The sequence below is a fragment of the Megascapheus bottae genome, chromosome 7 (genome assembly GCF_031878675.1).
Source record: "Megascapheus bottae isolate mThoBot1 chromosome 7, mThoBot2.hap1, whole genome shotgun sequence".
NCBI classification, from domain to species: Eukaryota; Metazoa; Chordata; class Mammalia; order Rodentia; family Geomyidae; genus Megascapheus; species Megascapheus bottae.
In genome coordinates this window covers 73,515,353-73,543,166 of record NC_143515.1, presented here as the reverse complement: position 1 = coordinate 73,543,166, position 27,814 = coordinate 73,515,353, and the positions used below count along the sequence as shown (strand labels likewise).

At 36.9% G+C, this 27,814-nt stretch overlaps 2 protein-coding genes and 1 pseudogene across 10 annotated transcripts in view; 2 read left to right on the top strand and 1 right to left on the bottom strand.

The window, feature by feature from the left end:
- The window catches only part of Smc6 (structural maintenance of chromosomes 6), a 101,851-nt gene that overhangs the window by 56,050 nt on the left and 17,987 nt on the right, over positions 1-27,814 (bottom strand). For 5 of the 9 annotated variants that reach the window (XR_016536292.1, XR_016536293.1, XM_090337414.1 and 2 more), the window contains exons 1-2: positions 2,341-2,369; positions 1,009-1,036 (exon numbers count right to left, since the gene is read on the bottom strand). Coding sequence is in view for 6 of the 9 variants with exons in the window: in XM_090337414.1 (XP_090193540.1) it covers positions 1,009-1,036; positions 2,341-2,349 (37 nt within the window). In the remaining 3 variants the exon portion in view is untranslated. Of the gene's footprint in view, positions 1-1,008; positions 1,037-2,340; positions 2,374-27,814 lie in introns of those variants that run through there. The other 4 variants (XM_090337413.1, XM_090337422.1, XM_090337415.1 and 1 more) reach the window with 4 other exon arrangements.
- Gen1 (GEN1 structure-specific endonuclease) lies at positions 271-27,814 on the top strand. The gene is made up of 14 exons (XM_090337424.1): positions 271-399; positions 5,810-5,989; positions 6,603-6,789; positions 10,683-10,859; positions 13,628-13,738; positions 15,288-15,361; positions 16,843-16,934; positions 18,171-18,321; positions 19,438-19,474; positions 19,554-19,634; positions 20,603-20,733; positions 23,362-23,423; positions 25,099-25,242; positions 26,444-27,814. The coding sequence occupies exons 2-14, from the start codon at positions 5,829-5,831 to the stop codon at positions 27,754-27,756; spliced, it is 2,721 nt and encodes a 906-aa protein (XP_090193550.1). The 5' UTR covers positions 271-399; positions 5,810-5,828; the 3' UTR covers positions 27,757-27,814.
- Positions 7,048-7,194, top strand: LOC150061070 (small nucleolar RNA SNORA70; annotated as a pseudogene).

The window sequence follows — 27,814 nt, the reverse complement described above, 5'->3', positions numbered from 1 at the left end:
ACCCAAGGGAAGGGGCCGGAAGTGCCCCGAACGCGCGGCTCCGCGGCGGACGGAAGCGGCCGCCTGGAGGGCGTTGTGCTTAAGTGAAAGTGAAGCTCGCTGTGCGGCTCGGGCATCAGGTCTACGCATGCGTACTTTGGCCTAGGAGGCTCAGCCAAGGGGGTGGCTTGGAAATGGGGGCGGGAAAGAGGAAGTCGCCTCCCGGAAGGGGCGGGGACTATGGCAAAGGCGCGGAATTCGAAAGTGTTCGGGGCGCTGAGCGCTTGGCACTGGAGTTACGTTATTTGCTTGTTCTGATTTTAAGAAAATTCAGAATATTGGAGGCAATAGTTAGACTTCAGGCCCAACTGTAAATGACGAAGGGGCTTCTTCCAGAGCCAAACAGGAAGGGCTGTCTGGGTAAGTCCTGCGGGACGGTGGAGAGATCGACCGCCCCGGCCTTTCCTTGCCTTCCTCCGGAGGCCTGAGTTAAGGAGTGAAGTAGGTGTGGGCGCCCAGGTCCCACCCGCCTTGTGCTTCCTCTAAAAATTTACTCTGTGGCTTCATTTTTAGTACACAACCTGAGCCAAGACGTCCGATCGGCACCCGGCTCCATCGTCCCAAGCCTGGCCTTGAACTGGCTCTGCGAATTACTGCCCGTCCTGGTCACCAGAAAGTTCAGCCGCCACCGTGCGCTCTGCCCGCCTTCCCGAGGCTACTGGGCCCCGTTGGTCCTTCCCTGTGAACTCCCAGAAGTTCAGTCCCAAACCTTGCTGGAGGTCATCCGGGCCAGCTCTCCCTGGTGCCCAAACGCGACCTGGTGTTCTCATTTCTGCGTTAAAGGTTGCAGATAGACAATATTTTTCTTAGAATATTTGGGTTGCGATGTCATCTTTTCTCCCCCTGCCCCAATCGATAAGTGTAGACCCCTAAAATAATACCAAACCAGTGTGGTTCCTCGGTGTCGTTTTCCGATCACTTTCATTCTTAAAACCCTCATAAATATGCTGAGTATATTCAGAAACCTACCTTCTTTCCGTTCTCCCAAATCTTCCTCCTGAATGGGGATCAAATCACTGTCAAAGCTCTGTCCTTCATTTACTAAATCTTGTCATTTCAAAGATAATTTTATGCCTAAAAGTAATGAGATATATCAAGGTAATAAAATACATGTACAAATTTCCATGTACTAATGTCAAATGCCATGAAATAGACTGGAAGTGGGGCAGTTCTTGCCTTAGAAACTAATAAGGAACACAGTTGAGAGATCCTTGCTTAGATGACACTTCACTGCCCAGAGAGGTGCGCCACCTTTTGTCTGTTCGCTCCTTCCACACCTTGCTCTCCAATACTGACCATGCTGTCTAACAATAAGGTGGCACTGTCCTTTTTTCCCCTCACCTTACCCACGTCTTTAAATCTAATTTTACATTGTATCTCCAGCATCTAGGAGCATTTCTAATAAATAATAATATGATGAACATGCTTCAGAGTTTAAGGTGCATTTAATAGTAAAACTAATTTTAAAAAGCAGCATTGCTTAGTAAAGTTATGTGATAAATCACAGTAAGTACACTCTTGTACTGATAAATTTACATTATTTGTCAGTGTATATACAAAACTATAGCCATATAAATGAAACTTGGGAAATCCAAGTGTTCTGTCCTATTTTGTTAAAGTAAACTAATGTTTGCTCAACATTAAATTAGAAAACTTGACTGAATAAAATGACATTTTTGCATAAATCAATCCACTGACTTTACGTTCTTTAAATTTGATTCATTAGTGGAATTAGCAAGGTACTGTGTTTTTCTCACTTCATTCAGTTTTATAATTAACCAATAAAAGCTTATTAGCTTTTAAGGAAGTTTAAGGAGCACAAATTGATTTATGGACACCATATGGTTACATCAAAGGATTTGTTTGTGTTTTAACTTGAAATGCATTCTTAAGCCCTTTAAGTAGAAGTCGATGTTCTTTCTACCAAAGGATGATTTCTGAAATAAAATTAATATAATTTATTCCAAACTGCCAAAAATGTTCATGAGATTCAAAAGTTATTGTGATTTTATAATTCATCTGGTCTAATAATCTCACTCTGAAAAAGGGTTAAATGCCTTCCCAAGGTCAGTCACCCCTAGACTTTCTGTGTTCCAGTTCTAGTACTCCTCTAGAAATTGAAGCTATCCATAGGTTGTGAAGCTAATTTGCTATGTATTGTTGACTTTGTTGACTCGTGTTTTTTGTGTCACAACTAAATTCTTAAGAATTTTGAGCATATTGAGAGAGACATTTCATATATAATGTGTATTGTTGCATGAGCATATTAGTATCAGTAAAGTTGGTTGAGCAGGGACTCACCATATTCATAGCACAGAAGCTTCCATTTTCACCCTATTAAGGAAATACAAAACCAAGCAAATTTAGACATTGGTGGGTTTAATGGATATAGTATTTTTAGATTTTACTTAAAGCTGAGCTGTTTTCAAATAACTTTATCCTGTGGGATGTTGACCTTTTGTTTTCACCCTCCTCAGTAATTAGGATTACGGGCATGAGCCACTAATGGCCAAGCTTGTACTTGAGATACGATTCTGCTTTTATAAGTGATCTTCAAAAGTAATGTATTTTAAATACATGAATTTTTTTTTTTTTTGACCAGTCCTGGGCTTGAGCTCAGGGCCTGAGCACTGTTCTTGGACTTTCTCAAGGCTAGAGCTCTATCATTTGAGCCTCAGCACCACTTCCAGCTTCCTTTTTCTATGTATGTGGTACCGAGGAACCCAACCCCGGTCTTCGGGCATGCTAGGCAAGCACTCCACCACTAGGCCAAACTACCAGCCCCTAAATACATGAATTTTTAAACTTAGGTTGTAGATGTGAGGATGATAACCCTAAAACAGTATTTTAAAAGAACACATTTTGCATTAATTTTTTTGCCTTTTCATAAGATAGTCACCATAAATGGAGAAAACTAACTTGTGACAAAAAGAAATAGTGTCACCTAAGAGGAACTTTACTGTTTATTACCAGAAAGATGATGCTTTTGATATAATTTAGGGTTTTTATACATGATCATTTGAGTTTCTGTGGGAGAAGGGTTGTGTGGCAGTGGAAGGTATTAAAAAGTAGAAGCCGAAAGGTTTGCTAGAAAACTTGTCTGTAGGCAAAATAGGGGAGTGGCATTAGAAATTGAAAATTTCTAAGGTATTTTGCAGGTCAGGTACTTGCTAACCCATTGTTTAGGAAGCAAAGTATACGAAGTATCAAGAACAACACATTTGTGGAGACAGGCTAAAAAGACAGGTCTGAGAAGAGGTTAAAATCAACAGTCAGATGCAAAGCAGGTTGTGGGTGGTACATGCCTTTAAGTCTAGTATTTAGGAGGCCAAAACAGAAGAATTGCTATGAGGTAGTGGCTGTTATCTACTTACACCCTGTCTCCAAAAGAAAACATGTATGTTAGTCACAATTATGAAGGTAATAACCAGGTAGTTTGATGTTTTTATATCAGAGTGGAATTAATAACATTAGGGAAGGCCAAGACAGTACAGAAAAATGCCATTTCTCATGTGTTTCCTTGGTCCTTTGAACATTATTGCTTAGTGTATTACTGTATCTTCTAGTTAATAATAGTAAATAATGTGTAGTTTTACAATGATTCAAGGTCTAGTAGAAATTCACTAATGATAAGTTTTGAGCATAAGAAAGATTTTTTGGAATGTGTCATTAAAAACAACACAGCTCATTTAAAAGATCTCGTTGACTTCTGTCATTCAGAAAACAATGCAAAAAAGTATATTGTGCAGTAGCAATTCTTTGATGCTTATGATAAAAAATAAGGCCTATATTTTTTCAGTAAATAGGTGGGAACTGTACATTAAGGTTCCTAAGTGATTCAGAAAGATTTGAGATAAAGAATGACATTGTCTCAATAATACATACAATACCATACACATGACTATTTTTAGTGGAAAACAAAGTTAAATACTTTCAAGAGTGATTCTTCATTCTTTCCATTCTCTTTTTTGGGGCCTGTCCTGGGACTTGAACTCTAGGTCTGGGTGTTGTCCATGAGCATGTTTTGCTTAAGGCTGGCATGATACCACTTGAGCCACAGTACCACTTCTTTTTCTAAGTAGTAGACTGGAGATTAGAGTCTGAGACTTTCCTGCCTAGCCTGGCTTCAAACTTCCATCCTCAGATCTCAGCCTCCTTAGTAGCTAGAATTATATGCATGAGCCACAGATACCCAGCTCCTCTTTCTATTCTTAGACTGCAGTCATGCCTAATATATAACTTTAGTACCTGTTTTATTACACCCCACATACTTCTGTTTGCATATTTGATTGTGTGTGTGTGTGTGTGTGTGTGTGTGTGTGTGTGTGTGTGTGTGTGTGTGTGTGTGTGTCCTGGGGCTTAGGTGCTATCCCTGAGCTCTTCAGCTCCAGGCTACCATCCTCTACCCCTGGAGCCACAGTCCCGCTTCACATTTTTTTCTTGTGGTTAGCTGGAGATAAGAGTTTGTTGGTCTTTAGTGGCCAGCTTGGCTTTGAACCATGATCCTCAGATCTCAGGCTCTTAAGTAGCTAGGATTACAGGCATGAGCCACCTTGCCTAGCTCGTGGAGACTATTTTTCCATCAGTGCTTAGGGTTCTCTACTGATGAACACTTGGTTCTTCCTAGTAGCTTACTATGATAGTATCTTACTAAGTGATGCTATAGTAATTATATAGTACTAATCTGTGTACCTGTAATGATGTACCAAAATCAATTTCTAGAAAATATCAGGAGATATTTAGGTTGGCTGTAACAATCATGGTCACATTTAAATGAAATTGGATTACTTATGATAATCTTCCAGGGAGTAGAACTACAGCATATTCTTTGGTAACAACCTGCTCCACTATCCCTTATATATGACAAATGAAAGCAAAACTAGGAATAGATTTGTTTCCTAATGCTTTAAAGATCTAATTTTTTTTCATACTAATATCTTAGAAATTCTATGTCTCCCCTGTTCTAGAATTAATCACAATGTTAAAATCAAAAAACAAAAAAAACAACAAAAAAAACCCTCTGAATCTGTGCCACAGTGTAGTGTTAAACTCAACCAGAACTTGACTTGAAAGACAATGTTATTACAGGGCTATATTAACTACTGAATGCTTGTTTGTGTTTATATTTGCATATTTTTCTTTGTAAAGTGACATAGTGCATATTTGTGTACTTTATAGAACATGACTACACAAGTGATACTGATATAACGTATAATTAAAATTTAAAAAACACAGAAAATTACAGATAGCAATACTTGGCAGTATTTCTCTTTCCCTTACAATGTAAGAAAATTTATTTGAACTCTGGTAACACAGTAGTTTATATTCAGAAGGATTCTGTATATCATCTTAATATATTCTTGCCTCCTACCTTCTGGTTTGGGGTACAGTTGGTCATACAGAGGATAACATTCTGATATTGTGTTTGTCTAGTTATCCTTGAACTGTATGGCAAATGTTGTTCATGTCTGACCAATAATTACAAATAAAAGAAGCAGGTTAATGTTTAATATTGTAAAGTTAGCTTATAGAAAATATCTAAGTAACCAACAACAGAATTGAAGACAGCTAGCTAATAACTGGAAGAGAGTAGTTTCTCCTTTCATTTTAATGTTTCAGGTTATTTTGATTTATTTCAAAATGCTGACTAATAAATAAGTGGGAGGACATTCGCTGAATTTTCTTGAATTTGCGCTTGTTCATAATATAGTTTTTGGATTTCTGCTTTGACCTTCTGGGTTTAACTTTTTTTTTTCTTTTTTTAAAAAAGTGTGTTGCAGATAATCAGAATGGGTGTGAATGATTTGTGGCCAATTTTGGAGCCTGTCAAGCAACACATCCATTTACAGAATCTTGGTGGGAAAACCATTGCAGTGGATCTGAGTCTCTGGGTGTGCGAGGCACAGACAGTAAAAAAAATGATTGGAACTGTTGTGAAGCCACACCTCAGGTATAACAATGTTCTTAGAATATAACTATTTGCTTGCAAATGCAGGCTTTATGTCTTGATTTTACTTGAAATTTATTTCTCTTTTGTTAAAATATATTTTGTACTTTTAGGTCTGCCTTTTCTTGTATATCTTACTCTTTGAACACCCGATTCCCGTATCTATCCCCTACTAAAAACATAACTAGTAGAGTTCTTCTATTAGTAAAAGAAGGATTATGAGAGCCATTGTCTCTCTGTTTTACCTCTATCCCACATCCAATCTGTTGAATCCTAACAGTTTACTTCTTTCTAGATCCTCACTCCCTGCCAAACTCCTTTTTAACCTATACTGCTGAAACAACCTCTTTTCTTGTATCCTTTCCTCTGCTATTGGCCTGCACTTCCAATTTGTGCACAGCAGCAAGAATAGTCGCAAACCACCATTACTTCAAAATGTTTAGTGGTTTTTCCAGTATATAAAATCAAATCCTAATTAATTAAATCTCATTCCTTGTAATATATTCTATACTAGCTAAACATTCTCACCTTTTGGTAATAGTGCTCTTTTGACTTTGGTCATCCATGAAATTATTAGTATATCCGTATTTCAGGAACTTATTTTTCTGTATTTCAGGAACTTGTTTTTTCGTATTTCATATTTAACTCAAATGGATGTAAAGTTGGTTTTTGTTATGGAAGGGGAGCCACCGCAGCTGAAAGCTGATGTCATAAGCAAGAGGAATCAGATACGTTACGGGACTTCTGGAAAAACGTGGTCTCAGAAGACAGGGAGATCACATTTCAAGTCAGTCTTGAAAGAGGTGGGCTTGTATATTCAGTTAATTCTGATTTGCATTGAAGAACACATTGAACTCCATGAAGTTTGTACATTTTAATACTGATTAACTGTGCTGTGACTAGGAAAACAGATAAAAAGAGTAATGTTTTAGAGTAGAACTGACCTGAATTTAGTCCTGACCTTTGGCGTTAAGAAATTCAGAGCTATCAGAGGCAGGACTTCTTATTCTGAATACTTTGCAGGAATGTGATCAAAATGTGATCTAAAATAACTAGTACATCTGCAGCCAATTAAGCCCACCAGAATCCTTTTCTCACAGGAACTTGGAACCCCTATACTGGCTGTCAACAGCAGCCTCCTGGGTGGTGTTCATAGGATATCGGCATGCTTTTTGTATGGGATGTCCTCCAGGACCCTGGCGACAGTGTCCCAGTGGATGGTAGATGTTTGTGTCTGATCTCACACTGTCTCCTCTCTATGCTCTAGGCAGGTGCCTTTTGGAGGTGCCCAGGCACAATGGTTAAAATTCACATTGGCCATATAATCATGTACAGCCACACCAGGCCACAGCATAAAGAATATGTGGTTGAAGCCTTATGCAGGGCCAAGTTCAATCACCTTAATCATGTTCATCAATGAATCTTGCATCATCTTTCCACAGCCCCCATACCCCCGCAAAAGTAGTACATAGTGTAGGGGCTTAGAAAACTTCATTCTCAGTAACATCTTCAGCACATAGGTTCCCAGAATTATGAAATCTCAATTCCTACTTCACCCATTAAAATTTTATGATAGGTTGCCTATAGAATACATATTTGACTTTACTTAAGTCTTGTAATTCTTAAAAGTGATGATTACTGAGTGCCAGTGTCTCACACCTGAAATTCTAGCTACTCAGGAAGCTGAGATTTGAAGATAGTGATTAGAAGTAAGCCCCAGCAGGAAAGTTCCTGAGACTCTGATCTCCAGTTAAATGTAGAGCTCAAGTGTTATGTACCAGACTTAAGAATCTAAGGGACGATACGCAGTCCCTAAGTTTCAGCCCCATTCCAGCATACACACACATACACTTGCAAAAGTAATTGTTATTTTTATAATTTGTTATAGTTTATATGTATATTTTTTTAATTTAATTTTTTTTTGCCAGTCCTGGGCTTAAGCTCAGGGTCCTGACCACTGTCCTTGCATTTTCTCAAGGATAGAGCTCTACCACTTGAGCCTCAACACCACTTCCACCTTTTTCTTTTTTTTTTTTTTATTGTAATTAGTAAAAGGGTTACATGATATTTGCCAGATAGAAGGTGCATTAATTCACATACATTGATACCCTTTCACATGTCTTGGTAACCATTTCCCCCCCCCACCCCCCACCCCACTTCCACCTTTTTTCTATGTATGCAGCACCGAGGAATCGAACCCAGGTCTTTGTGCATGCTAACCAAGCACTCTACCACTAGGCCCGGCCCCTGTTATAGTATATTTTTTTAAATTAAGAAATCAACTAAAATTATATATGATCATATATTAAATTAGGACCATACATGTATATGTGTATATTCCAAATTGGTACATATGAATATATAATTAGTAATTATTCATATATAATTTTAGTTGATAACATACATATATGTATAATTAAAACTAGGAAGCTATTAATTTGGTTTTTTTCCAAATGTATGTTTTTAAAGATTTGCTATAATACTACACAAATAATTTTTATTATAGGCTTCTTGCTTACCATATCATGCATAATTTCTAGCTGTCACTTTCTTTTGAAATAAAACTTGTAATGGTGGTTAACTTGTATCAAGCTGCAAATCCTCCTCAGATTGTATATCATTTTCAGGTTAGTCCGTGACTTAAAGGCCAACGTTTTTTGTGCGTATACCCTTTTTGTGCTGACTTTACATAAATTTACCCAAAAAAGAATTGATAGGGTAAAGTTTTAGAATGTTTTTACTATCGATACATATGTGAAATAATCGATGACAGTGCACTCACAAGAACTTTGAGTGGTAAATTTATCTTTGAGTCACGCAAAAACAAAGATTTCATTTAGTACATGTTTACCTTTTAATCATGAGATTAAATATTTAACTGCTTTTAGTGTTTAGTCCTTCATTAGGTCTCTTACTTACTGTTCTCTTAAGGTTGTCAGTTTTGTTTTGTGCAAGGTCTTTGGGTATTATATTCTTTGAATTCATTTCAGTTTTGGTTTAAAACATTTTAAAATGAATTACCTAAAAATAAGACATTAGAGTTGGTCTGGGAATGTGGCCTTGTAGTAGAGTGCTTGCCTGGCATGCACAAAGCCCCAGGTCTAATTCCTTGGTATCAGATACACAGAAAAAGTCAGAAGTGCTGCTAAGGCTCAGGTGATAGAGTTCAAGCCCCAGGACTGGCAAAAAAAATAAATGAATAAACTTACTTTTTTCCTATCTGAAATGTTGTCCAATTTCCATCCTTATGTGTTGATTTTTTTTAAATGTGGTTTTTAAGTACTGAATATTACACCTGAGGTAAACTGAAGTAGCTGAAGTAAACATTCAATAGCTGAAGTACTATCTATGCTGCTCTCTCTTTCTTGTAAAATTAGTTCCTGGAAATTTCTGTGGATCTCTTCCTTTAAAACATTACATATCTGGTATCTCTGTCTATCTCTTCTTCAGAGAACTGCTCCATTCCTGTTTCTTCATTGTTATTATTAAGTGATCCTGGGCATTTAATATCAGCTAAATATTGCTCATCTCTTGGTTTCCTGTTTCTTACTCTCAGCAGTGGACCCTGCTCCTAATCCACTGCTTTATTTTTCAACGTCTGCTGTGGGTTCTTTGAAAGGACACATGGTAGCAGGAGCTGAGATTTGCTTATTTTGAATGGATATTTTTTAACCTAGAGTTCAGGTAGAAAAGGTAAATTTATCTAGCTATAGAATACCAAGGAGTAAAACTTTTTTTTTTTCCTGAAGAAAGAAGGATAAATAAAGGCTACATAAACCAAGCTGATATTGAGCATATAAACCTCCTGCCTATACCTCCTAAGCGCTGTGATTAGAGGTGTGCCCTTCCCCACCCAGAAGTTCCTTGTCTTTGTTTAAGTTCTCTGCCTTTTGGAAACTTGTCCAACTGGACACCACTGATCATTTTTTTTCTTATATATCATGCAAGTAATTAATCTGATAAAAGTGTGTTTATTCTATTAATACATAGAAGGCACAATAGAATGTCATCTTCATACTCTTCCTCACCACATGGAGAATGACATATGACAGTAAAGATAAATCATATGAAACTGTACACTGCTCAGCCAGGTTAAAGCCATAATCCAAATAATTACTTTACCATAAAACCACATAATCATCCTATGAAGATATCTGATTTCCTAGACTGATACTAACAGTTAACTTTTACATAGTTTCCAATAACATGAGAACTTTAGGGAGACAAGATTGGAGACAGAATAAACTTAAATTCTTAAACCAAATTGATACTACCACCTTCTTTGGAAAAGCTCATTTTTAGAAAGCAATTGTAGTTTCACAAACACAAGTCATCCTTCTTACATTTGCAGAATCAAGATAACTGCATTGAACAATGGCAAACAAACATGGATTACTTTGTAGCTGACATTAACAACCTGAACTTTTTTATGTTAGAAAGTTGTAAATTGGCACAGAAGTAATCCAACATCAGTCTGTCGACAACTCTTTTGTCTCATCTATGTCCCTACCCACTATCCTACTCCTTCCATTGTTTTCAAGCAAATCCCACCTGTAATTCTGTGTAATTTTCAAGATCATATTATTGCTCTTTATAAGATGACTCTGAAAAGGAGAAAAAAGAACGTAGCCAGATGTGATGAATACAGAAATAAGCACTGTAGAAATTGATTTCTTGTAACTACTTTTTGTTTCAGTGCCTTGACATGCTTGAATGCTTGGGAATCCCCTGGGTCCAAGCTGCAGGGGAAGCAGAGGCCATGTGTGCTTACCTCAACACTGCTGGCTATGTCGACGGCTGCCTCACCAATGATGGGGATGCCTTTCTCTATGGGGCCCACACTGTTTACAGGAATTTCACTATGAACACAAAGGTATTTTGTATTTTCTATTCCACTTATTTCTTTGCAAGGTAAGTTGGTTTGTTTTGTTTTTGTTTTTTAATTTTGGTCATAATGGAAGTTTTAAACTCATGGACTCGTGCTTGCTCACTAGGTGCTCTAACTGTGAGTCAGATGTTCAGAGCTTTTTGTGCTGGTTATTTATTTATTTATTTATTTATTTATTTATTTATTTTTGGCCAGTCCTGGGCTTAAGCTCAGGATCTGAGGACTGTCCTTGGACTTTCTCAAGGCTAGAACTCTACCACTTGAGCCTCAGCACCACTTCTGGCTTTTTCTGGTACCAAGGAATCGAACCCGGGTCTTCGTGCATGCTAGGCAAGCACTCTACCACTAGGCCCAGCTCCTGCCCTGTGCTGGTTATTTTTGAGATAGGGTCTTGCATCCTTTCCCAGACATGCCCCTGGATTGAAATCTACTTATGACTTATGTGTTCAGGCTTCCTCTGTAGCTGGGATAACAAAGACACTCCACTATGTTTAGCTTCTGTTGAGATGGAATCTTGCAAACAACCTATTATAGGTGTGAGCCACCAACACCCAGCTGCATGTTACCGTTCTCAAAGAGCTGACTAGGCTAGTGGACTGTCATAGTCATAGGCCCCCTGAATTCAAGCTCCAGTATTGCCATAGGGGCGGAAAGGGAGTGAAAGGAAGTACTTGTAAAATGCTGGCCTTGATGCTTGCCGAATAGCAATTAATAAAATAATGTTGACTATTATTAGGATATACAGTAATTGCTTTTTACTCTTGATTTCATATAGAGAATGGGAACTTGGAAATTTTGGCCATAAATAAGTTACAAATATGCTGAAGAGATACATTATTAAGCTCATTTAAACATTAGTCATTTATATATGTATGAAAGCATGATATTGTACATCACTGATTTATACCTTTTTGTGATTTTGACATGTCATTTAAAAATAACTTAAAAAAAGAACATTGACACATAGTTCAATCTCCTCAAAATGTGAACTTGTCTACCCGACTGTACTTTTTTTCCCCCACCTTTCTGAACTCGAAATCAGTCTCATCAATACATCACAAAATTGTATCTGAGATATTTTGCTTTGAGCAAGAATGACAAGTTTTAATATGGCCATATAGTATTATGCTAAATGAAAGGACCTCCAGGATATAGAAACAAAAGCCATATAATGAGTGATTGTTGTCCTTAATGTACTATGTTATCTCTCATCTCTTTTGCTGTCCCTTGGCTATCTCATATTGTTACAGTGTTTCACCTTGTTATCTGATATATTGTATATATGCTTATTTGATTATTTGAAATAGGATAGGGAAGGGGGAAAACAAGATGGGGTGAGGGTGGGGGGAGGTAAATGGGGACCAAGACATGAGAAAGGGTATCAATGTTTGTGAAGTAATGTACCTTCTATCTGGTGGATATAATGTAATCCTTCTATTAATTACAATAAAAAATAAATGGAAAAAAAAGGATGACCAGTTTTACTATTTTATGCTTTGAAACATCTCCAAATAGGCAGAATAACAAAAGTTTAAGAAAAAAGAAAAATTCAACCACTGTTAGAGGAATGGTTAAACGCTTTATAGTTACAGTATGAGGGAACCTGAGCCTAGGCAGCTCATGGATTATGGCCAGGCAGACTCTGCCTCCTGTTATCTCCACATGCTAATAGTGCCCCCCCCCACTGGAACACCACCTCTGAGTCAGTGGGAGCCATTACTAAGCTGTCATTTTAAAACAGTATAAGCATTTTCATGAAAGATACTTAGACATGTTACTGGAGAAAAATAGTGTAGTACTTTATTTAATTCTACTTTTTGTGTATTTGTGTGTGTGTATGGATCATGGGGCTTGAACTCTGGGCCTGGGCTCTGTCCCTGAGCTCTTCAGCTCTAGGCTCCCCTTGGAGCCACAGCCCCGCATCCCCTTTTCTAGTGGTTAATTGGAGATAAGAGTCTCGGGTTCTTTTGTGCCTGGGCTGGCTTTGAACCGTGATCCTCAGATCTCAGCCTTCTGAGTAGTTAGGATTACAGGCATGAGCCACTGCACCCAGCTTAATTCTACTTTTTTGTAGAGTATTATGAGTTGGAGAAAATTGGACTTTTTTGAAGTATATGCAGCAAACTACTAAAAACAATTAATTTAGGTAATGCAATAATTATGGAGAATATTTATTTTCTATTATATGTCTTTTATATCATACCTTTTAGTCACCAAAAAACAATTAAAGAAAAGAAGAAATTGTACCCTATGGTTTATTTTTAAGCCACTTTTTAAGCTGTGGCTGTCTACTGAAATCCCACATTCTCTGAAGATTTTAGTGATTGAAATGCCTAGCAAGCATAAAGCCCAAATTTCAAACTACAGTATCACTGGTAGGTAAAGCAGACTGATAGGCGAAGCAAACTGATAGGCAAAGCAGACAGGAAGATAGAATAACCTAATTTTCTTTCTTTCTTTCTTTTTTTTTTTTTTTTTTTTTACTAATCCCAGGGCTTGAATTCAGGGCCTGAGCACTGTCCTTGGACTTTCTCCAGGCTAGAGTTCTACCACTTGAGCCTTAGCATCATTTCCGGCTTTTTCTATGTGTATGGTACTGAGGAACCCGGGTCTTCGTGTATGCTAGGCAAGCACTCTACCACTAGGCCAAACTCCTCACCCGAATAACTTAATCTTGGCGGGTGTTTTTGTTATGTTTAATAAATGAGCTCATGCTACCTTTTGAGAATTAACTAAATGTGTCCTCTTTTTAGGACCCACATGTTGACTGTTACACAATGTCATCTATCAAGAGTAAACTAGGCTTGGACAGAGATGCTCTGGTTGGATTAGCAATACTTCTTGGTTGTGATTATCTTCCAAAGGCAAGCAGAAGTCATGTTCATTTACTTTTCATATTGTGCTTTTTTGTTACCTTACATGCTGAATAAATATGCATCTAATATGATTATATAACTGAATGTAATTTTTTAGAAATGTAAGATTAAATATAATAAAGTATTCAGGAGCTAAAATACTCAGCATTTCAGGCAGTGTTACAAAGTGCAGTTGTGATGCTGAATGTTATCTTCAAGCACACAATAATAAGTAGTAAGTACCACAGCTACCCTAGAAGCTGACACATTCAAGTGTGACTATACTTTCAAGGAAATAGAGAAATTGCTCTTTTGTTATATTGTTCCAATACTAGTTTCTGTTCTTGTTTTGTCTATCTTTTAGTTTTCAAAATCCATTGTAGCTTTTCAGTTATACATATGCCCAATGTATTATTACTGTTGCTAAGCAACATGATTATTGAAGTAAGCCATTTGCAATGCCTTTCAACATTTCATTGGGTTTTATCCGTGAAAACATTTTGTTAATCACCTTAGAATGGACAGTTGTTTTCTCTCCCTCTCCCTCTCCCTCTCTTTCTCTCTCTTTCTCTCTCTCTCTCTCTCTCTCTCTCTCTCTCTCTCTCTCTCTCTCACTCCACACACACACACACACACACACTTGAGAAGTCAAAGAAGAGCAGCTTATAATTTTTTTTCACTTAGGCTAGGAAAAAATTAAACTAAAGGAGTATATAAATCTATCCCTGATTCCTAACTTAAGTCTTAAGTGACTAAATATAGAAACAAATTTTTTTTTTCAAGTTAGTAAGCAAAGGAAGCAGGAGGAAAGAAACTTGTAACACAAACCATTTTATTGTAATTCTCCTAAATTAAAAGACCCTGATTTTCCTATGTAATTATATCATAATTAAAATCTAGAAACAGCCGAATTTATAGAAATATTTGCATAATTCATTAAACCTTTGATATTTTAGCAATTTGTGCACAAATTAAGCATTTTTCTTCAATATTTTTAATATTGTGCTTTGTCAGGTTTTGCATTTCAATGTAGCTGAATACTAATACAAAAAAGATGATACTCAAAATACCTAACAATTGATATGTCAAAGGTAAAGTCTAGAGAAAAGATACTTCTGGTGGCCTCTGCTGTGCCATGGACTATCTTTTCAGTAGCTATATTCTGGACATAGGTAGAAGAGTGATAACACAGACTACAGAGGAAGGTGGTAAGTTAAAAGAGCTTGATTTCCCTGATTTAAACATAACAAAATTAGGATACAATAAAATATTATGGCAAAATAAGCAAATGCCCTGTAAGATTATGTTCAAAACCTTACCAGGGCTAATTTTGTCAAGAGTTTGGCCTATAGCTCTCAGTCACACAGACAGAGAAATCCAAATCACACCATATCTACTGTGTCATTTCATGTAACACAGAACCACATATCTTGTACATTTTCCTGTCATTAGCAAAACCATTCTTTTTCTGGATGAACAATCTTCCATTAAATTTATGTGCTACTCCTTTGTCATTACCAAGATCTTAACATTTGAATGTTTTTCTGCTTTGTGAAAGGGAATCCCTGGAGTTGGAAAAGAACAAGCATTAAAACTTATACAGATTTTAGAAGGGCAAAGTTTGCTTCAGAGGTAACTGAAACATTTTCTTCTTGCAACAGTAGACTTTTATTCTTGTCGAGTTTAATAGTGAATATTACAAAAATGATTTGGTTATTTGAAATTGGAAAGGAAAGGGGGGAAAACAAGATGAGGGTGGGGGTGGGGGCAAGGGAAATGGGGACCAAGACATGTGAAAGGATATCAATGTATGTGAAGTAATGTACCTTCCATCCGGCGAATGTAATGTGACCCTTCTATTAATTACAATAAAAATTATATGGAAAAAAAAAGAAACGAAACAAAAATGATTGTGCATCCCAGAAAAGGGGTTTTGTAATTTTAAACTATTCTGTTTTCACTTAAAATAATTTATTTATTTTGAAGCTATCCAAAGAAAATATGTATTTTTTTGGTGGTCAGTTGGAGAGATAATAATCTTATGAACTTTTCTGCCCAGGATGTCTTTGAATTGTGATCCTTAAATTGTAGCCCTCTTAGTACCTAGGATTACAGGTATGAGCCACCAGCTCCTGGCTTGAGACCCAGATTTTAAAATTTTATTTATTTGTTTGTTTGTTTGATTGTTACTGGTTGTGAGGCTTGAATTCTGGGCCTGGATGCTGTCCCTTAGTTCTTCAGCTCAAGGTTACCCTCTACCCCATAGAACAACAGCGCCACTTCTAGTTTTCTGTGGTTAGAGATAAGAGTCTCACTGTCTTTAGTGCTTGAGCAGGCTTTGAACCTCGATCTTCAGATCTCAGCTAGAATTACAGGTGTGAGCCACTGCACCCAGCTTGAGATCAGATTTTTTTTTTTTAAGTTTTAAACTGGCAGCTTAGCCTTTGATTTTGATGTTATATGTTACTCTTTGCTTATTTAGAAAAAAAGTTAATTTGTAGTTTTATCTTATATTCTGGCACAAAGAAGAGATGAAAATTAGATATCCAGATCATTTTCTCCACATAATTCTACCTAACAAGGTTCTTTTAAAAGCTGGGTGAGCCGAGTACGGTGGCTCATGTCTATAATCTTAGCTGTTCAGGAGGCTGAGATCTGAGGATCGCAGTTCAAAGACAGCCCTGGGCACTACAAAGCCAGAAAGATACTTATTTCCAATTAATCAACGAAAAACAGGAAGTGGCACTATGGCTCCAGGGATAGGGTGGTAGCCTTGAGCTGAAGAGCTCAGGGACAGAGCCCAGGTTCAGAGTTCAAGCCCCATGATAGACCAAAAAAAAAAGCTGGGTGAATGTATTAGATGTAAATTTATTTATATACCCATACATACAAACATTCTCCTCCTAAAAATTCTTCTCTCTGTTATTGGGGCCATGTGACAAAAGTTGTAACTATAGCTTTTCCCAAGTTAGGTTATTAAATTGATCTACATTAAAGGGAAAATAATTTGATGGGTTAAAATGGAATAGAATAGACTGACATTTGCATGTTATAGCATTTTTATGACATGGATTTCTCTTTTTTTTTTTTTCATTAAACATTTTCTATTAAAGGTTTAATCAGTGGACTGAAAAGTCTTGTTACGCTACTTCACAACCACTAGTCACTAAAAAACTGGCTCATTGTTCTGTGTGCTCCCACCCAGGTAAGCAGATCAGGAGAATAACTCTAGGATGTTACACTCACACACACACCCTCACCGCCCCTTGATCTGATTCCTGTTCCCCTGCACTTGTACATACCTTCATAAACACTGTGAGGTCTTTAAATAGGCCTGCCCACTATACCGAGAATGCCTTGGAATCAGGAGTTGTGTTGTAGCCACAGAGAAGGCACTTTGTAAATGTGCCTGTAATCTGATTAAAATGATAAGTACAGGATATGTGCAACTCAAAACTATGATAAATTACTTTGATCCTAACATTATTATCTTTTGATTTATAAACTCTTTAGGAAAAATATAGGGAAAATGAAACCATTTCCTTTTTACCAATGATTTATATTTACATTCTTAAAAAACTTTTGTCCTATGTTTTTTAACTGGGTGTGAATTAAAATTAATTTCTAGTGCACATTCATTTATATATTGGGTCTTCATAAGTCTTAGTGAAACCGATATCATTTGAAGGTGTTTTGGGTCAGAAATAACTTGCCTTCCAAAAAAAGATCAGATTATGTTCAACCATCTCTTAAAGGAAATTCAACTTTATATCTCCTAATATATTTTTGTTATCCTTGTTGAACTATAAATTAAATTCGGCAAGAAAGTTTGTCTATTTATACATAAAATACTATTCTATATTTTCTATGACTTTACAAGTGACAAGTCTTTGGTCATGCCAAGTATTGTACTCTTCTACACCTCAAAAAAAATTCTGAAGGTTATCACACTTGCTTTTAAAGGAAACTAGGTCCCCTACACCTGTTCTGCAGTCATATTCTTTTCATGCTTTAGGCAGGCTTTAAAAATAATTGCACATAATTCACAGTCACATTCTGGCAGAGGTTTTTAAAAAGTCATGAGTTTTTCTAGTAAGTGAATCCTTTACTAATTGACTTTTCTAGCATTTGGCTAGTACATATGCCAGAAAGTTCTCCCATTACTGACTATTAATAAATGTGTCATTTTAGATTGTGAGATAAAAGAGTAACTTTTAAAGGTGCTTTGTAGTAGTAATAAGATCCACTTTATCTCAAGAATTACTGTAGCATGCATTACACTCTTCAGTCTAAATATGTTGAAACCTTTATACCAAATACTACAGTGAGCAGTATTAACGTTCTGAAATTTTAGCAAAGTAAAGCCAAAAGCAAGCATTTATGAAATATTTGTTTAAAAAAAAAAACAAGGAAAGTTATACTTCCTCATGTCTTCAAAAAGGTTCACATAAGGATCACGAACGTAATGGCTGCAAGTTCTGCAAAAGTGATCAATTCTGTGAGCCCCATGATTATGAATACTGCTGTCCTTGTGAGTGGCACCAGTCAGAGTACGATAGGCAGCTGCGTGGAATAGAGAACAGCATTATGAAGTAAGTGTGTAGTAAACACTCATTTCTTTCTGGTATGAACTATATATGTCATTAAATTATTTGTACATGGGCAGGAGTTTGGCCTAGTGGTAGAGTGCTTGCCTAGCATGCATGAAGACCCAGGTTCGATTCCTTCATACCACAGACATAAAAAAAAGCCAGAAGTGGTGCTGTGGCTCAAGTGGTAGAAAGCCCAAGGACAGTGCTCCTGAGCTCAAGGCCCAGGACTTGAATTGCTATCCAGAATAGCTTCTTGATTATTCAAAATACTGCATAGAAAGCCAAGAGCAGCAGTAGTAGTTCAACCTGTGATCCTGACTACTCAGGAGCATTGGAAGACTGAGGCTCAAGGCCAGTCCAGGCAGAAAGTTAGCAAGATTTCTTGGGTAGTGGATATACAAACCTGTCCTCTCGGCTGCACAGAAAGCTGAGGTCAGAAAACTTGTGGTTCCAGGCCAGCCCAAGCATACAAACTCATGAAATTGTAGCTGGGGGCAGTGGCTCATGCCTGTAATCCTAGCTACGCAGGAGGCCGACATCCAAAGATCATGGTTCAAAGCCAGCCCAGGCACGAAAGTCCTTCATTTAACTACTAGAAAACCACAGTGGCTCTGTGGCTTAAGGAGTAAGGCTGTAGCCTTGAGCTGAAGAACTCAGGGACAGCGTCCAGTCTGAGTTCAAGCCCTGTGACCAAAATAAAAAATAATAATAATATAATAATAATAATCATGAAATTGTATTTAAATATAAAAATCTGGCCATACCTCTTATGATACCATTTATGACAGGGAACCTAAAATACAATCTCAATCCCAGAAGAGCCCCTGACAACAATAGAGGCTCTGTCTCAAAGTATTGAGTATTAAAAAAGGGTGGTAGAGTGCAGAAGTATAGTTCTGTGTAGAGTGCTTGCTTAGCAAGCATAGGGTCCTCAGTTTAAAATCTGTTTCTACCCCCAAAACCCCAGGGACAACACAGTACCTGAATGTTTTTTGATAAGTGAGAAGTGATCAGATGAGATTTTTTTCAGGGTCTGTGTAAAGTTGTTTGATTTAGTAGTGAAGCGTATATAATATGTGCATAACTACTAGTAATGTATATGTAATTAATCTTCAGGAAAGCTTGCTGTTGTGAGGGATTTCCATTCCATGAGGTAAGTATATTTAATTGTTATTTCTTTAACAAAACTTTTAGAAATGTTAAGTCCTGATCTTCATTTATTTTTTCACTAGGTTATTCAAGAATTCCTTGTGAACAAGGATAAATTGGTGAAGGTTATCCAGTACCAGAGACCTGATTTACTGCTGTTTCAGGTATCTGAAAATAAATGCTTCCTTGGTGTAGTACAAAGTTAGGTAACAGAAAGATTGGAAAAGATGTTTACTTTGATTAGTTTAAGGATTATTTATATTAACCTAACAATAGTGAGAAGCTCAGTAAATTGTATATATGCTGTTTACCTCCACCATCAACCACAGTAATGCCATATTAGTAGCAACCAACACGTATTGGACCCTTGAAAACTACTATTATATTTAATAAATTACATATATTCGCACTTAATCTCACAATCTGTGACCCAGGTTATATTTATATTCTTTTTATAGATGGAGAAAATGAGCCTATAAGAGGGATAAGGAGAGGCTGGGATTTGGCCTAGTAGTAAGAGTGCTTGCCTAGCATGCATGAAGACCTGGGTTTGATTCCTTGGTACCACATACCAAGGAAAAGCCAAAAGTGGTGCTGTGGCTTAAGTGGTAGAGCTCTAGCCTTGAGGGAAAAAAAAAAACCCAAGGGCAGTGCTCGGGCCCTGAGTTCAAGCCCCAGGACAGGCCAAAAACAAAACAAAAACGCAGAAAAATATTTATTTATGGGGCCAGGAGTTTGGCCTAGTGGTAGAGTGCTTACCTAGCATGCACGAAGTCCGAGGTTCGATTCCTTGGTACCATATTCACAGAAAGTGGTAGCCTTGAGGAAAGCTCAAGGATAATACTCAGGCCCTGAGTTTCAAGTCCCAGGACTGGCAAAAAAAAAAAAAAAAAAAAGTGATAAGGAATATAACCAGCCTCTAGGAAATATTGTACTATTAAAACCAAGAAGTCTTCTAGCAGCATCATTTATGTAAGTATACTTCCTCTTTAGGAAGCTTCTTGCTTTTTCTGGAAATATTCTCATTAATATAGCTTCAGTGTTAATTCAGAAGGAAAAACTAGTATTGCCAGAGAGTACTATTTATCTCCAAGACATTTTTTTTTCTAAGTCTTGTTTATTTTATTTACAGAGATTCACTCTGGAAAAAATGGAGTGGCCGAATCACTATGCCTGTGAGAAACTATTGGTGCTTTTGACCCGCTATGACATGTTGGAAAGAAAACTTGGTAGAAAGAACTTTAACCAGCTACAACCAGTCCGGTAATATGACTTAAGAAATTATATGATGAAGACTCCAGTTTATACTTTGAACACTTGATGATGTGAAATATTCTGAGTTTCTTTCATTGTGGGTTATGTAGCTCTGAGTTTTTTCAAGGTGGAGGTAAGGCCTGCTGGGATGTTAGAAGTATATTATATTCACTGCTCACAGGGCAACACAGTAAGGCATACTCTAGTATCTAGTAACTAGAGATTATGTGAAGAAATACATATAAACAAGGTTTAACAAGTTATTTCTATGAACCAAAGAACAAAAGAATAAAATATAGGAGAGGCCAGAAATAAGTTCTTAGATTCCGAACAGTAGCAGCTTCAAAGAGATAAATTATCAAAGATTAAAAGATAAACAGAAATCAAAAATGCAACAAAAGTTTGGTGGAAGCAGGCTTATTTCCTAGCAGGGCGAGAATTCATCTGTTCCTATCTGAGTAGAGGGTGGGATAGTTAATTAAAACACTAACCAAAGCCTTCTGTAAATACTCAACAAGGACTAGGGATAGAAGTGAGGATAGAGATAAGATACAGAAGAATAAAAACAAACACATCGGATATGAAGAAATCTAGTAGTTGAGAAAATAGCAATTGCATCATGAGTTCACTCCAGGTTAAATTTGTTTATAAAATAATGGGGGAAAAGGAATGATTTTAAAATTTTTCAATGAATGAAGATAAATCTAGTTTAGAAAAATGAAATTATGAAAAAGTAGAAATAATTTTAAATAAACAAATATAAAAACTGAACTATTAGAAAAAGAAGACCTAAGAGAACAGGTTATTTAAATAAGAAATAAATGGAACTCCAGCTAAATTTGGTCAAAGTAAATGAGGAAGCTGGGCACAGTGGCTCATGCCTGTATAATCCTAGCTACTCTTGTGGCTGAAATCTGAGGATCAAGATTCAAAGCCAGCCTCAGCACAAAAGAACTTATCTCCAATTAACTTCTAGAAAATGGGAAGTGGGGCTTGGCTCAAGGGTAGGGCGGTAACTTTGAGTTGAAGAGCTCAGGGACACCATCTAGGTCCAGGAGTAGGGCAGTAACCTTTAACTGAAGAGCTCAGGGTCAGCGCCCAGGCGGAGTTCAATCCCCATGACCCACCAAAAAAAAAAAGACTCAGATAAAAACCACTTCAGAATATTTAACTTGGGTAGTAATTTATTTCCAGTATATTTCTAGAAGCTAATAGAAATGTAGAGAAATGATTTACTTATTATTTGTTCTTCTTGCTAGCACAAACTTGTTGTGTGGGAGGTAGTACTCACTGATATTTCCATACACACAGTATGAATGGAATTCAATCCCTACCTCCATTCTTTCTCATTCTTGAAACTTCGTCAACAAGTTCCATTGTTCTATTTTCATGCATGCCTTTAACATGAGAAGGAACTTTTGAGGAGTTCATAACTGAGTTTTCTAAAATGTAGGACAAAATGTTCTTAGATCAAATTATACTCCACGTATAAGGCACAAAAAGCACATCCAGTATATTGTAGATATTAAACATAAAAGGAAAATATTAGAAAGTGCCTAGGAAACAAGAATTTACAAATCAAAAAAAAAATAAAGAAAACACAAAATAAGACTTATAGATCAGTCAGCCCAGATATAACAGTAGTCACAGTAAATTTAAATGAATTATCTGTTAAAATACTGACTGTATTAGATGAGTAAAGTTCAGCAGTATTATGTTTATAAGGAATTTGCAGAATGATACTATACAACATTCGATTGCTACAGCTTTCAAAAACAGATTGAAGAAGATTTTTTGTGTGTGTGTGTGTGCCAGTTCTGGGGCTTGAACTCAGGGCTGGGACACTGTCCTTGGACATTTTTTGCTCTTGGACACTTTTTGCTCAAGGCTAGAGCTCTCTACTACTTGCACTACAGCACCACTTCTAGCTTTTCCTGTGTATGTGGTACTGGGGAATCAAACCCAAGGCTTCGTTCTTGCCAGTTGAGCATGCTACCACTAGGCCACACTCCTGGCGCAGATTTAAGAAGATTTATTGGCAAATGTTTACCAAAGTAATAAAATCAAGTAGACTTTAAAACAAAAGTCCTCATAAAAAAGACGATCAGATATTAATATTATAGTATTATTATGCAGTATATAGTATGTATATTGTATATTATTGTTATTATTATATAATAACAATAAAAGGAATGCTCTCAAAGCCTCTCATGATATACTGTGCACCTAGCAAAAAAATTGACTCTTTGAAGCCAGGCACAGGCTCACACATGTAATCCTAACTACTCAGAAGATCATGGTTCTAGCTAACCCCAGGCAATAAAATCTGTGAAACTTATCTCCAATAAACTACTCAGAAAAAGCTGAAAGTAGCACTGTTGCTCAAATGGTAGAACACTAGCTTTGAGCCAAAGAAGATTAGAGACTATACACAGGCCCTGAATTCAAGCGCTAGAACTGGCACCAAATAGGAAAAAAAAAAAATTCATACTTGAATACACTACTGCTTAAAGAAACAACTGGGCAATAATTGATTATATTTTTAACCTACAGTAAAATACCAATTATTCAGTCTATAATAGAAAATTGCTAACAACCTCATGTACTTAAACCTCAGTGGATAACTTTATTTTTCAGGATTGTTAAGCCCCGAATCAGAAATGGAGTTCATTGCTTTGAAATAGAATGGGAAAAGCCTGGTATGTATTCACTTTCAGTAAATTTCTTTCTTTTTTTTTTTTTTACAACATTTGATCGTGTTTTGATCGTGTTTCTTCATTTACTCATGTTATTTTAAAGACCTTGACTAGTAGTAAAAATAGTAAACATCAAGTGATTGTGTTTAACCTTTCATTTGTAATGATTAGGAGAGTAATACCCAAGAAGGTTTTTTTGTTTTGTTTTGTTTTGGTTTGTTTTTTGTCAGTTGGTCATGGGGCTTGAACCTCTGGGCCTAGGGACTATCCCTGAGCTCTTCAGTTCAAGGCTACCCCCCTTACTCCTAGAACCACAGCACCACTTTCCACTTTTGGTTTTCTAGTGGTTGATTGGAGATAAAAGTCTCAGGGACTTTAATGCCCAGGCTGGCTTTGAACCTCAATCCTCAGATCTCAGCCTCCTGAGTAGCGAGGATTACAGGTGTGAGCTGCCCCATGAAACTCTCAAGAGGTTTTGACTTATATTTCTTAAGCCTTCTACAGTTGGTCTGGTCATCAGATTTCATGTATAATTGAATTTTTAGAGCAGAGTCTGCTAAATAGTAGCTGTATTATTTTCCTCTTTTCTTTATTGTTTAGTTCATAAGAATTTATAATTTTTTTAAAACCAAAGACTTCTCATTTTTGCTACAGAGACACTTTAAACTCTAACTTAGCACCCAAAGTAGAGGCAAGTAAAACACAGATAATTTAAAATGGAAACTGGTCCCAAACTCATTTCTATTTGGCTTTAAAGGATTTTTTTTTTATTTGGCTGAAGGATTTTGAAAATTGTGTCACAATAGTTTCACTAACTACTGTATTTTCAGGAAAGAAAGAGAGATTGAGCAAGTTTGACCATGAGTCATCCCAGTCTGACACTCAAGTCAATTCATTCTATGGCGCTTTCCTCCAAGTATACCCCAAGCTAGTGTAAGAAACATGTTAAGATCATGTGCTTTATATTTTTGACATCTTCATTATAATTTTGCTTCTCATACATTTTCCCACATGTAGAATAAACACAAAGTCTAACAGCATTTAGATATCATATTGTCAATTTACATATGACATGTTCATCTGAAGATTATTACCAATCCAGTAAAATTGAGACTATTCTCCATAGATTGTTAAGGCAGACTGGGGATATAGCTCAGTGACAGAGCATTTTTCTAACCCACACTTCATTCTGTATGGCCAGTGCCATAAACCGTAAGAAAGGAAAAGACAGAGAGAGAGAATCTCTGAAATAGCAGTCTGGGAAATTGTAGTCTTTTGAATCTCCCATTCAATTACATTCTTTTCAGAAGCTATCACTTAAGAAAGTTAAAACAAAATCCATTTCCTACTGAAGTTTTATCTCTTCTTCCACTGAAAAACAATGCTGTATCCAAAGAAAAGTTTTTATACTCAAAGCTGCTGCTGCCATTGCTGCAAGAAAAGAATGTAAAGCTCTAATTTGAGGGAATCTCCTATTTGCTCTTGCCAGGCAAAAGAAAATAAATTCCTTCCTGTCATAAACAGACTTTTAGATACATGATGTTATGAAGCAAAATTTGTGTTGAATGACCTATTTGTGGATGACCTAGTCAAACTTATTGGGAAGCTCATTGACATGGAAAAAAGTATTTTTCCTATCTATAATTGAGGCTACTTTGCTTTCTTTTTGATCTTTTAGAACATTATACTATAGAAGAAAAACAACCTGGAGACCTAGGGATACTTACAGTTGAAGAAAAATCACTATTTGAAGTAGCCTATCCTGAGATTGTTGCTATTTACCAAAAGCAAAAGCTGGAAGTTAAAGGGAAGAAACAAAAATGTAAGTATTGGATTGGCTAGCTATGTATATACTACACATACCAGTGTTATAGAAGGTCCAGCTTTTCTGTAGAGTCTATCTTGCCCAAATTTTGGTGAAAGTGAAAAATCAAAAATAGCGTGATAGGGGCTGGGAGTTTGGCCTAGTGGTAGAGTGCTTGCCTAGCATGCACAAAGACCAGGGTTCGATTCCTCAGTACCACATACACAGAAAAAAGCTGGGAGTGGTGCTGAGGCTCATGTGGTTGAGCTCTAGTCTTGAGAAAGTCCAAGGACAGTGCTCAAGCCCAGAACTGGCAAAAAAAAAACAAAAAAACAACTGGGCCGGGAGTTTGGCCTAGTGGTTAAAGTGCTTGCCTACCATGCATGAAGACCCGGGTTCAGTTCCTCGGTACCACATACATAACAAAAAGCTGGAAGTGGTGCTGAGGCTCAAGTGGTAGAGTGCTAGCCTTGAGAAAGTCCAAGGACAGTGCTCAGGCCCTGAGCGCAAGCCCAGGACTGGCCAAAAAAAAAAAAAAAAAAAAAAAAAATAGCATGATATTCTTCCTTGCCCTCATGAATATTTCATATATATATATATGCACATATACATATATATGTATATTCTGATTATTTTTTTAGAATTTTTTTTTTGGGGGGGCCAGTCCTGGGCTTGAGCTCAGGGCCTGAGCACTGTCCTTGGACTTTCTCAAGGCTAGAGCTCTACCACTTGAGCCTCAGCACCACTTCCAGCTTTTTTCTATGTATGTCTAATCCACGTCTTTGTGCATGGTAGGTAAGCACTCTAACACTAGGTCAAACTTCCAGCCCTAAGCCTTATTTTTTTGCAGTGTTAGGCAAGCACCTTCCTATTGTACTATATCCCTAATACCCTCACCCTCAATCAAATTTCTTTTATAACTGAAGAGCTAAAAGTACACTGTTTGACTCTGTGTCTACTCACATAACTAGGTGTTAATAATAATAATTACCAATTTTAAGCAAAATACAACATTTTTGAGTTGTAAATGCACTTTATTTCTTGCAACTCAGTGATCATTATTTCCAGAGGAAAAAATTTGACAGCTTTTCTAAGAATGCATTGAAAGGGACAAAGGCAAAAGTGGCTACCATAGGTTTCTTATCTCAACTCTTCAGTTTTTAATCTAAGTTAAAGAAAACAAATAGGTATTAATCATACTTTTTTTTTTCCTTTTCAGGTATGAAAGTTAAGCCTAAAGAAAACAATTTGCCAGAATCAGATGATGTAATACGTTTTCAGTCACTTTTGACTTTAAAACCCATGAGTGAAGTCTTTTCTAAGCAGAATTCCAAGTTAAATTTGGAAATTTCTTCTCCTTCTCTATTACCACAGAAACCTCCTTCTGCCTCCCTGAATAGCTTGCTTTTACCTGAAGATGCTCCTTGTTTGAGTATAAAAGACCAGTTAACACCTTCTTCAAGGCTTTCCATTACAGAACCAATTAAAGATGCTAATAAGTCTCTAATTTCAGAATCTAATCAACCCAGTACTTCATCCCATAGTGTATGTATGATTGCTAATCTACACTTGAGCACCATTGACTGGGAAGGTACTTCTTTTAGTAATTCTCCAGCTAATCAAAGGGCTACGTTCTCTCCTGACTTAAAACCAGAACGTCAGTCACAGCTGTCAGCCATGTCTCATGACTTTGAAAATATCTCAGAACAGTTGCTGTGCGAATCAGAAAAGATCACCACAAACAATGAAGTGTTGGGTGGGGGTCTTCAGAAGATGAGTCCTGAAGAGCATCTTCTTTCTGACGTTACTAACATAGATCTTCAGTATTTGCCTTTAAAGGAACGAATACATACAAAATTATTATATTCTAAAATCAGTGCACAACCCAATGCGGGTCTCAAAACTCCATCCTTACCAAGGGAAAAAGAATCACATAGGGCTAATAATAATTCTGCTTGTGCACTGCATCTTTCCAAGGATATTGCAGGAAATCGGCTGCAAGATGAATCCAGAAACTCTGAATTTCTAAAAGGAGACCAGTTGTTTCAAGAAGAGTGTAAGATGAATACTTCTCTACCATATTCTGTCAGTAACCCACTATTAAAGACCTCCAAGCCACCAAGCTCCGCAGTAGATCACAGTAGAAAAGTTGACAAGCAAACCACTAAGAAAACTGTGAAGAGCACTGTTTGCCTTGACAAATATTCCTCTGATGAAGAAAACAGTCCAGTGTTTTGGAAAGCAAAGAACACAACTCAAAAAGTAAAGCACCGTACACAGAAACATAATCCTCAGTTAAAGGAAAATAGCTACCACAAATTCAGTAATCCTAAAATACATGTCAAAGAAACGGAACTGCACATTGAGTCTTATAAGATAGCTAGAAACAAAGAAAACTCTTTCCCAGATCCAGCAAAAAGTTATCCAAGTTTTTTGAAGAAAGACAGTGATCTTGAAATTTGTTTGGATAGTCCCCTTCCTTTGCGCCAGCGATTAAAATTAAGGTTCCAAAAAACTTTAAATGAAAGTTAAAAGAAATAAATACAACATACTCTGTTGTTGTTGGCTTTAGTAGAAGCATGATATCTGT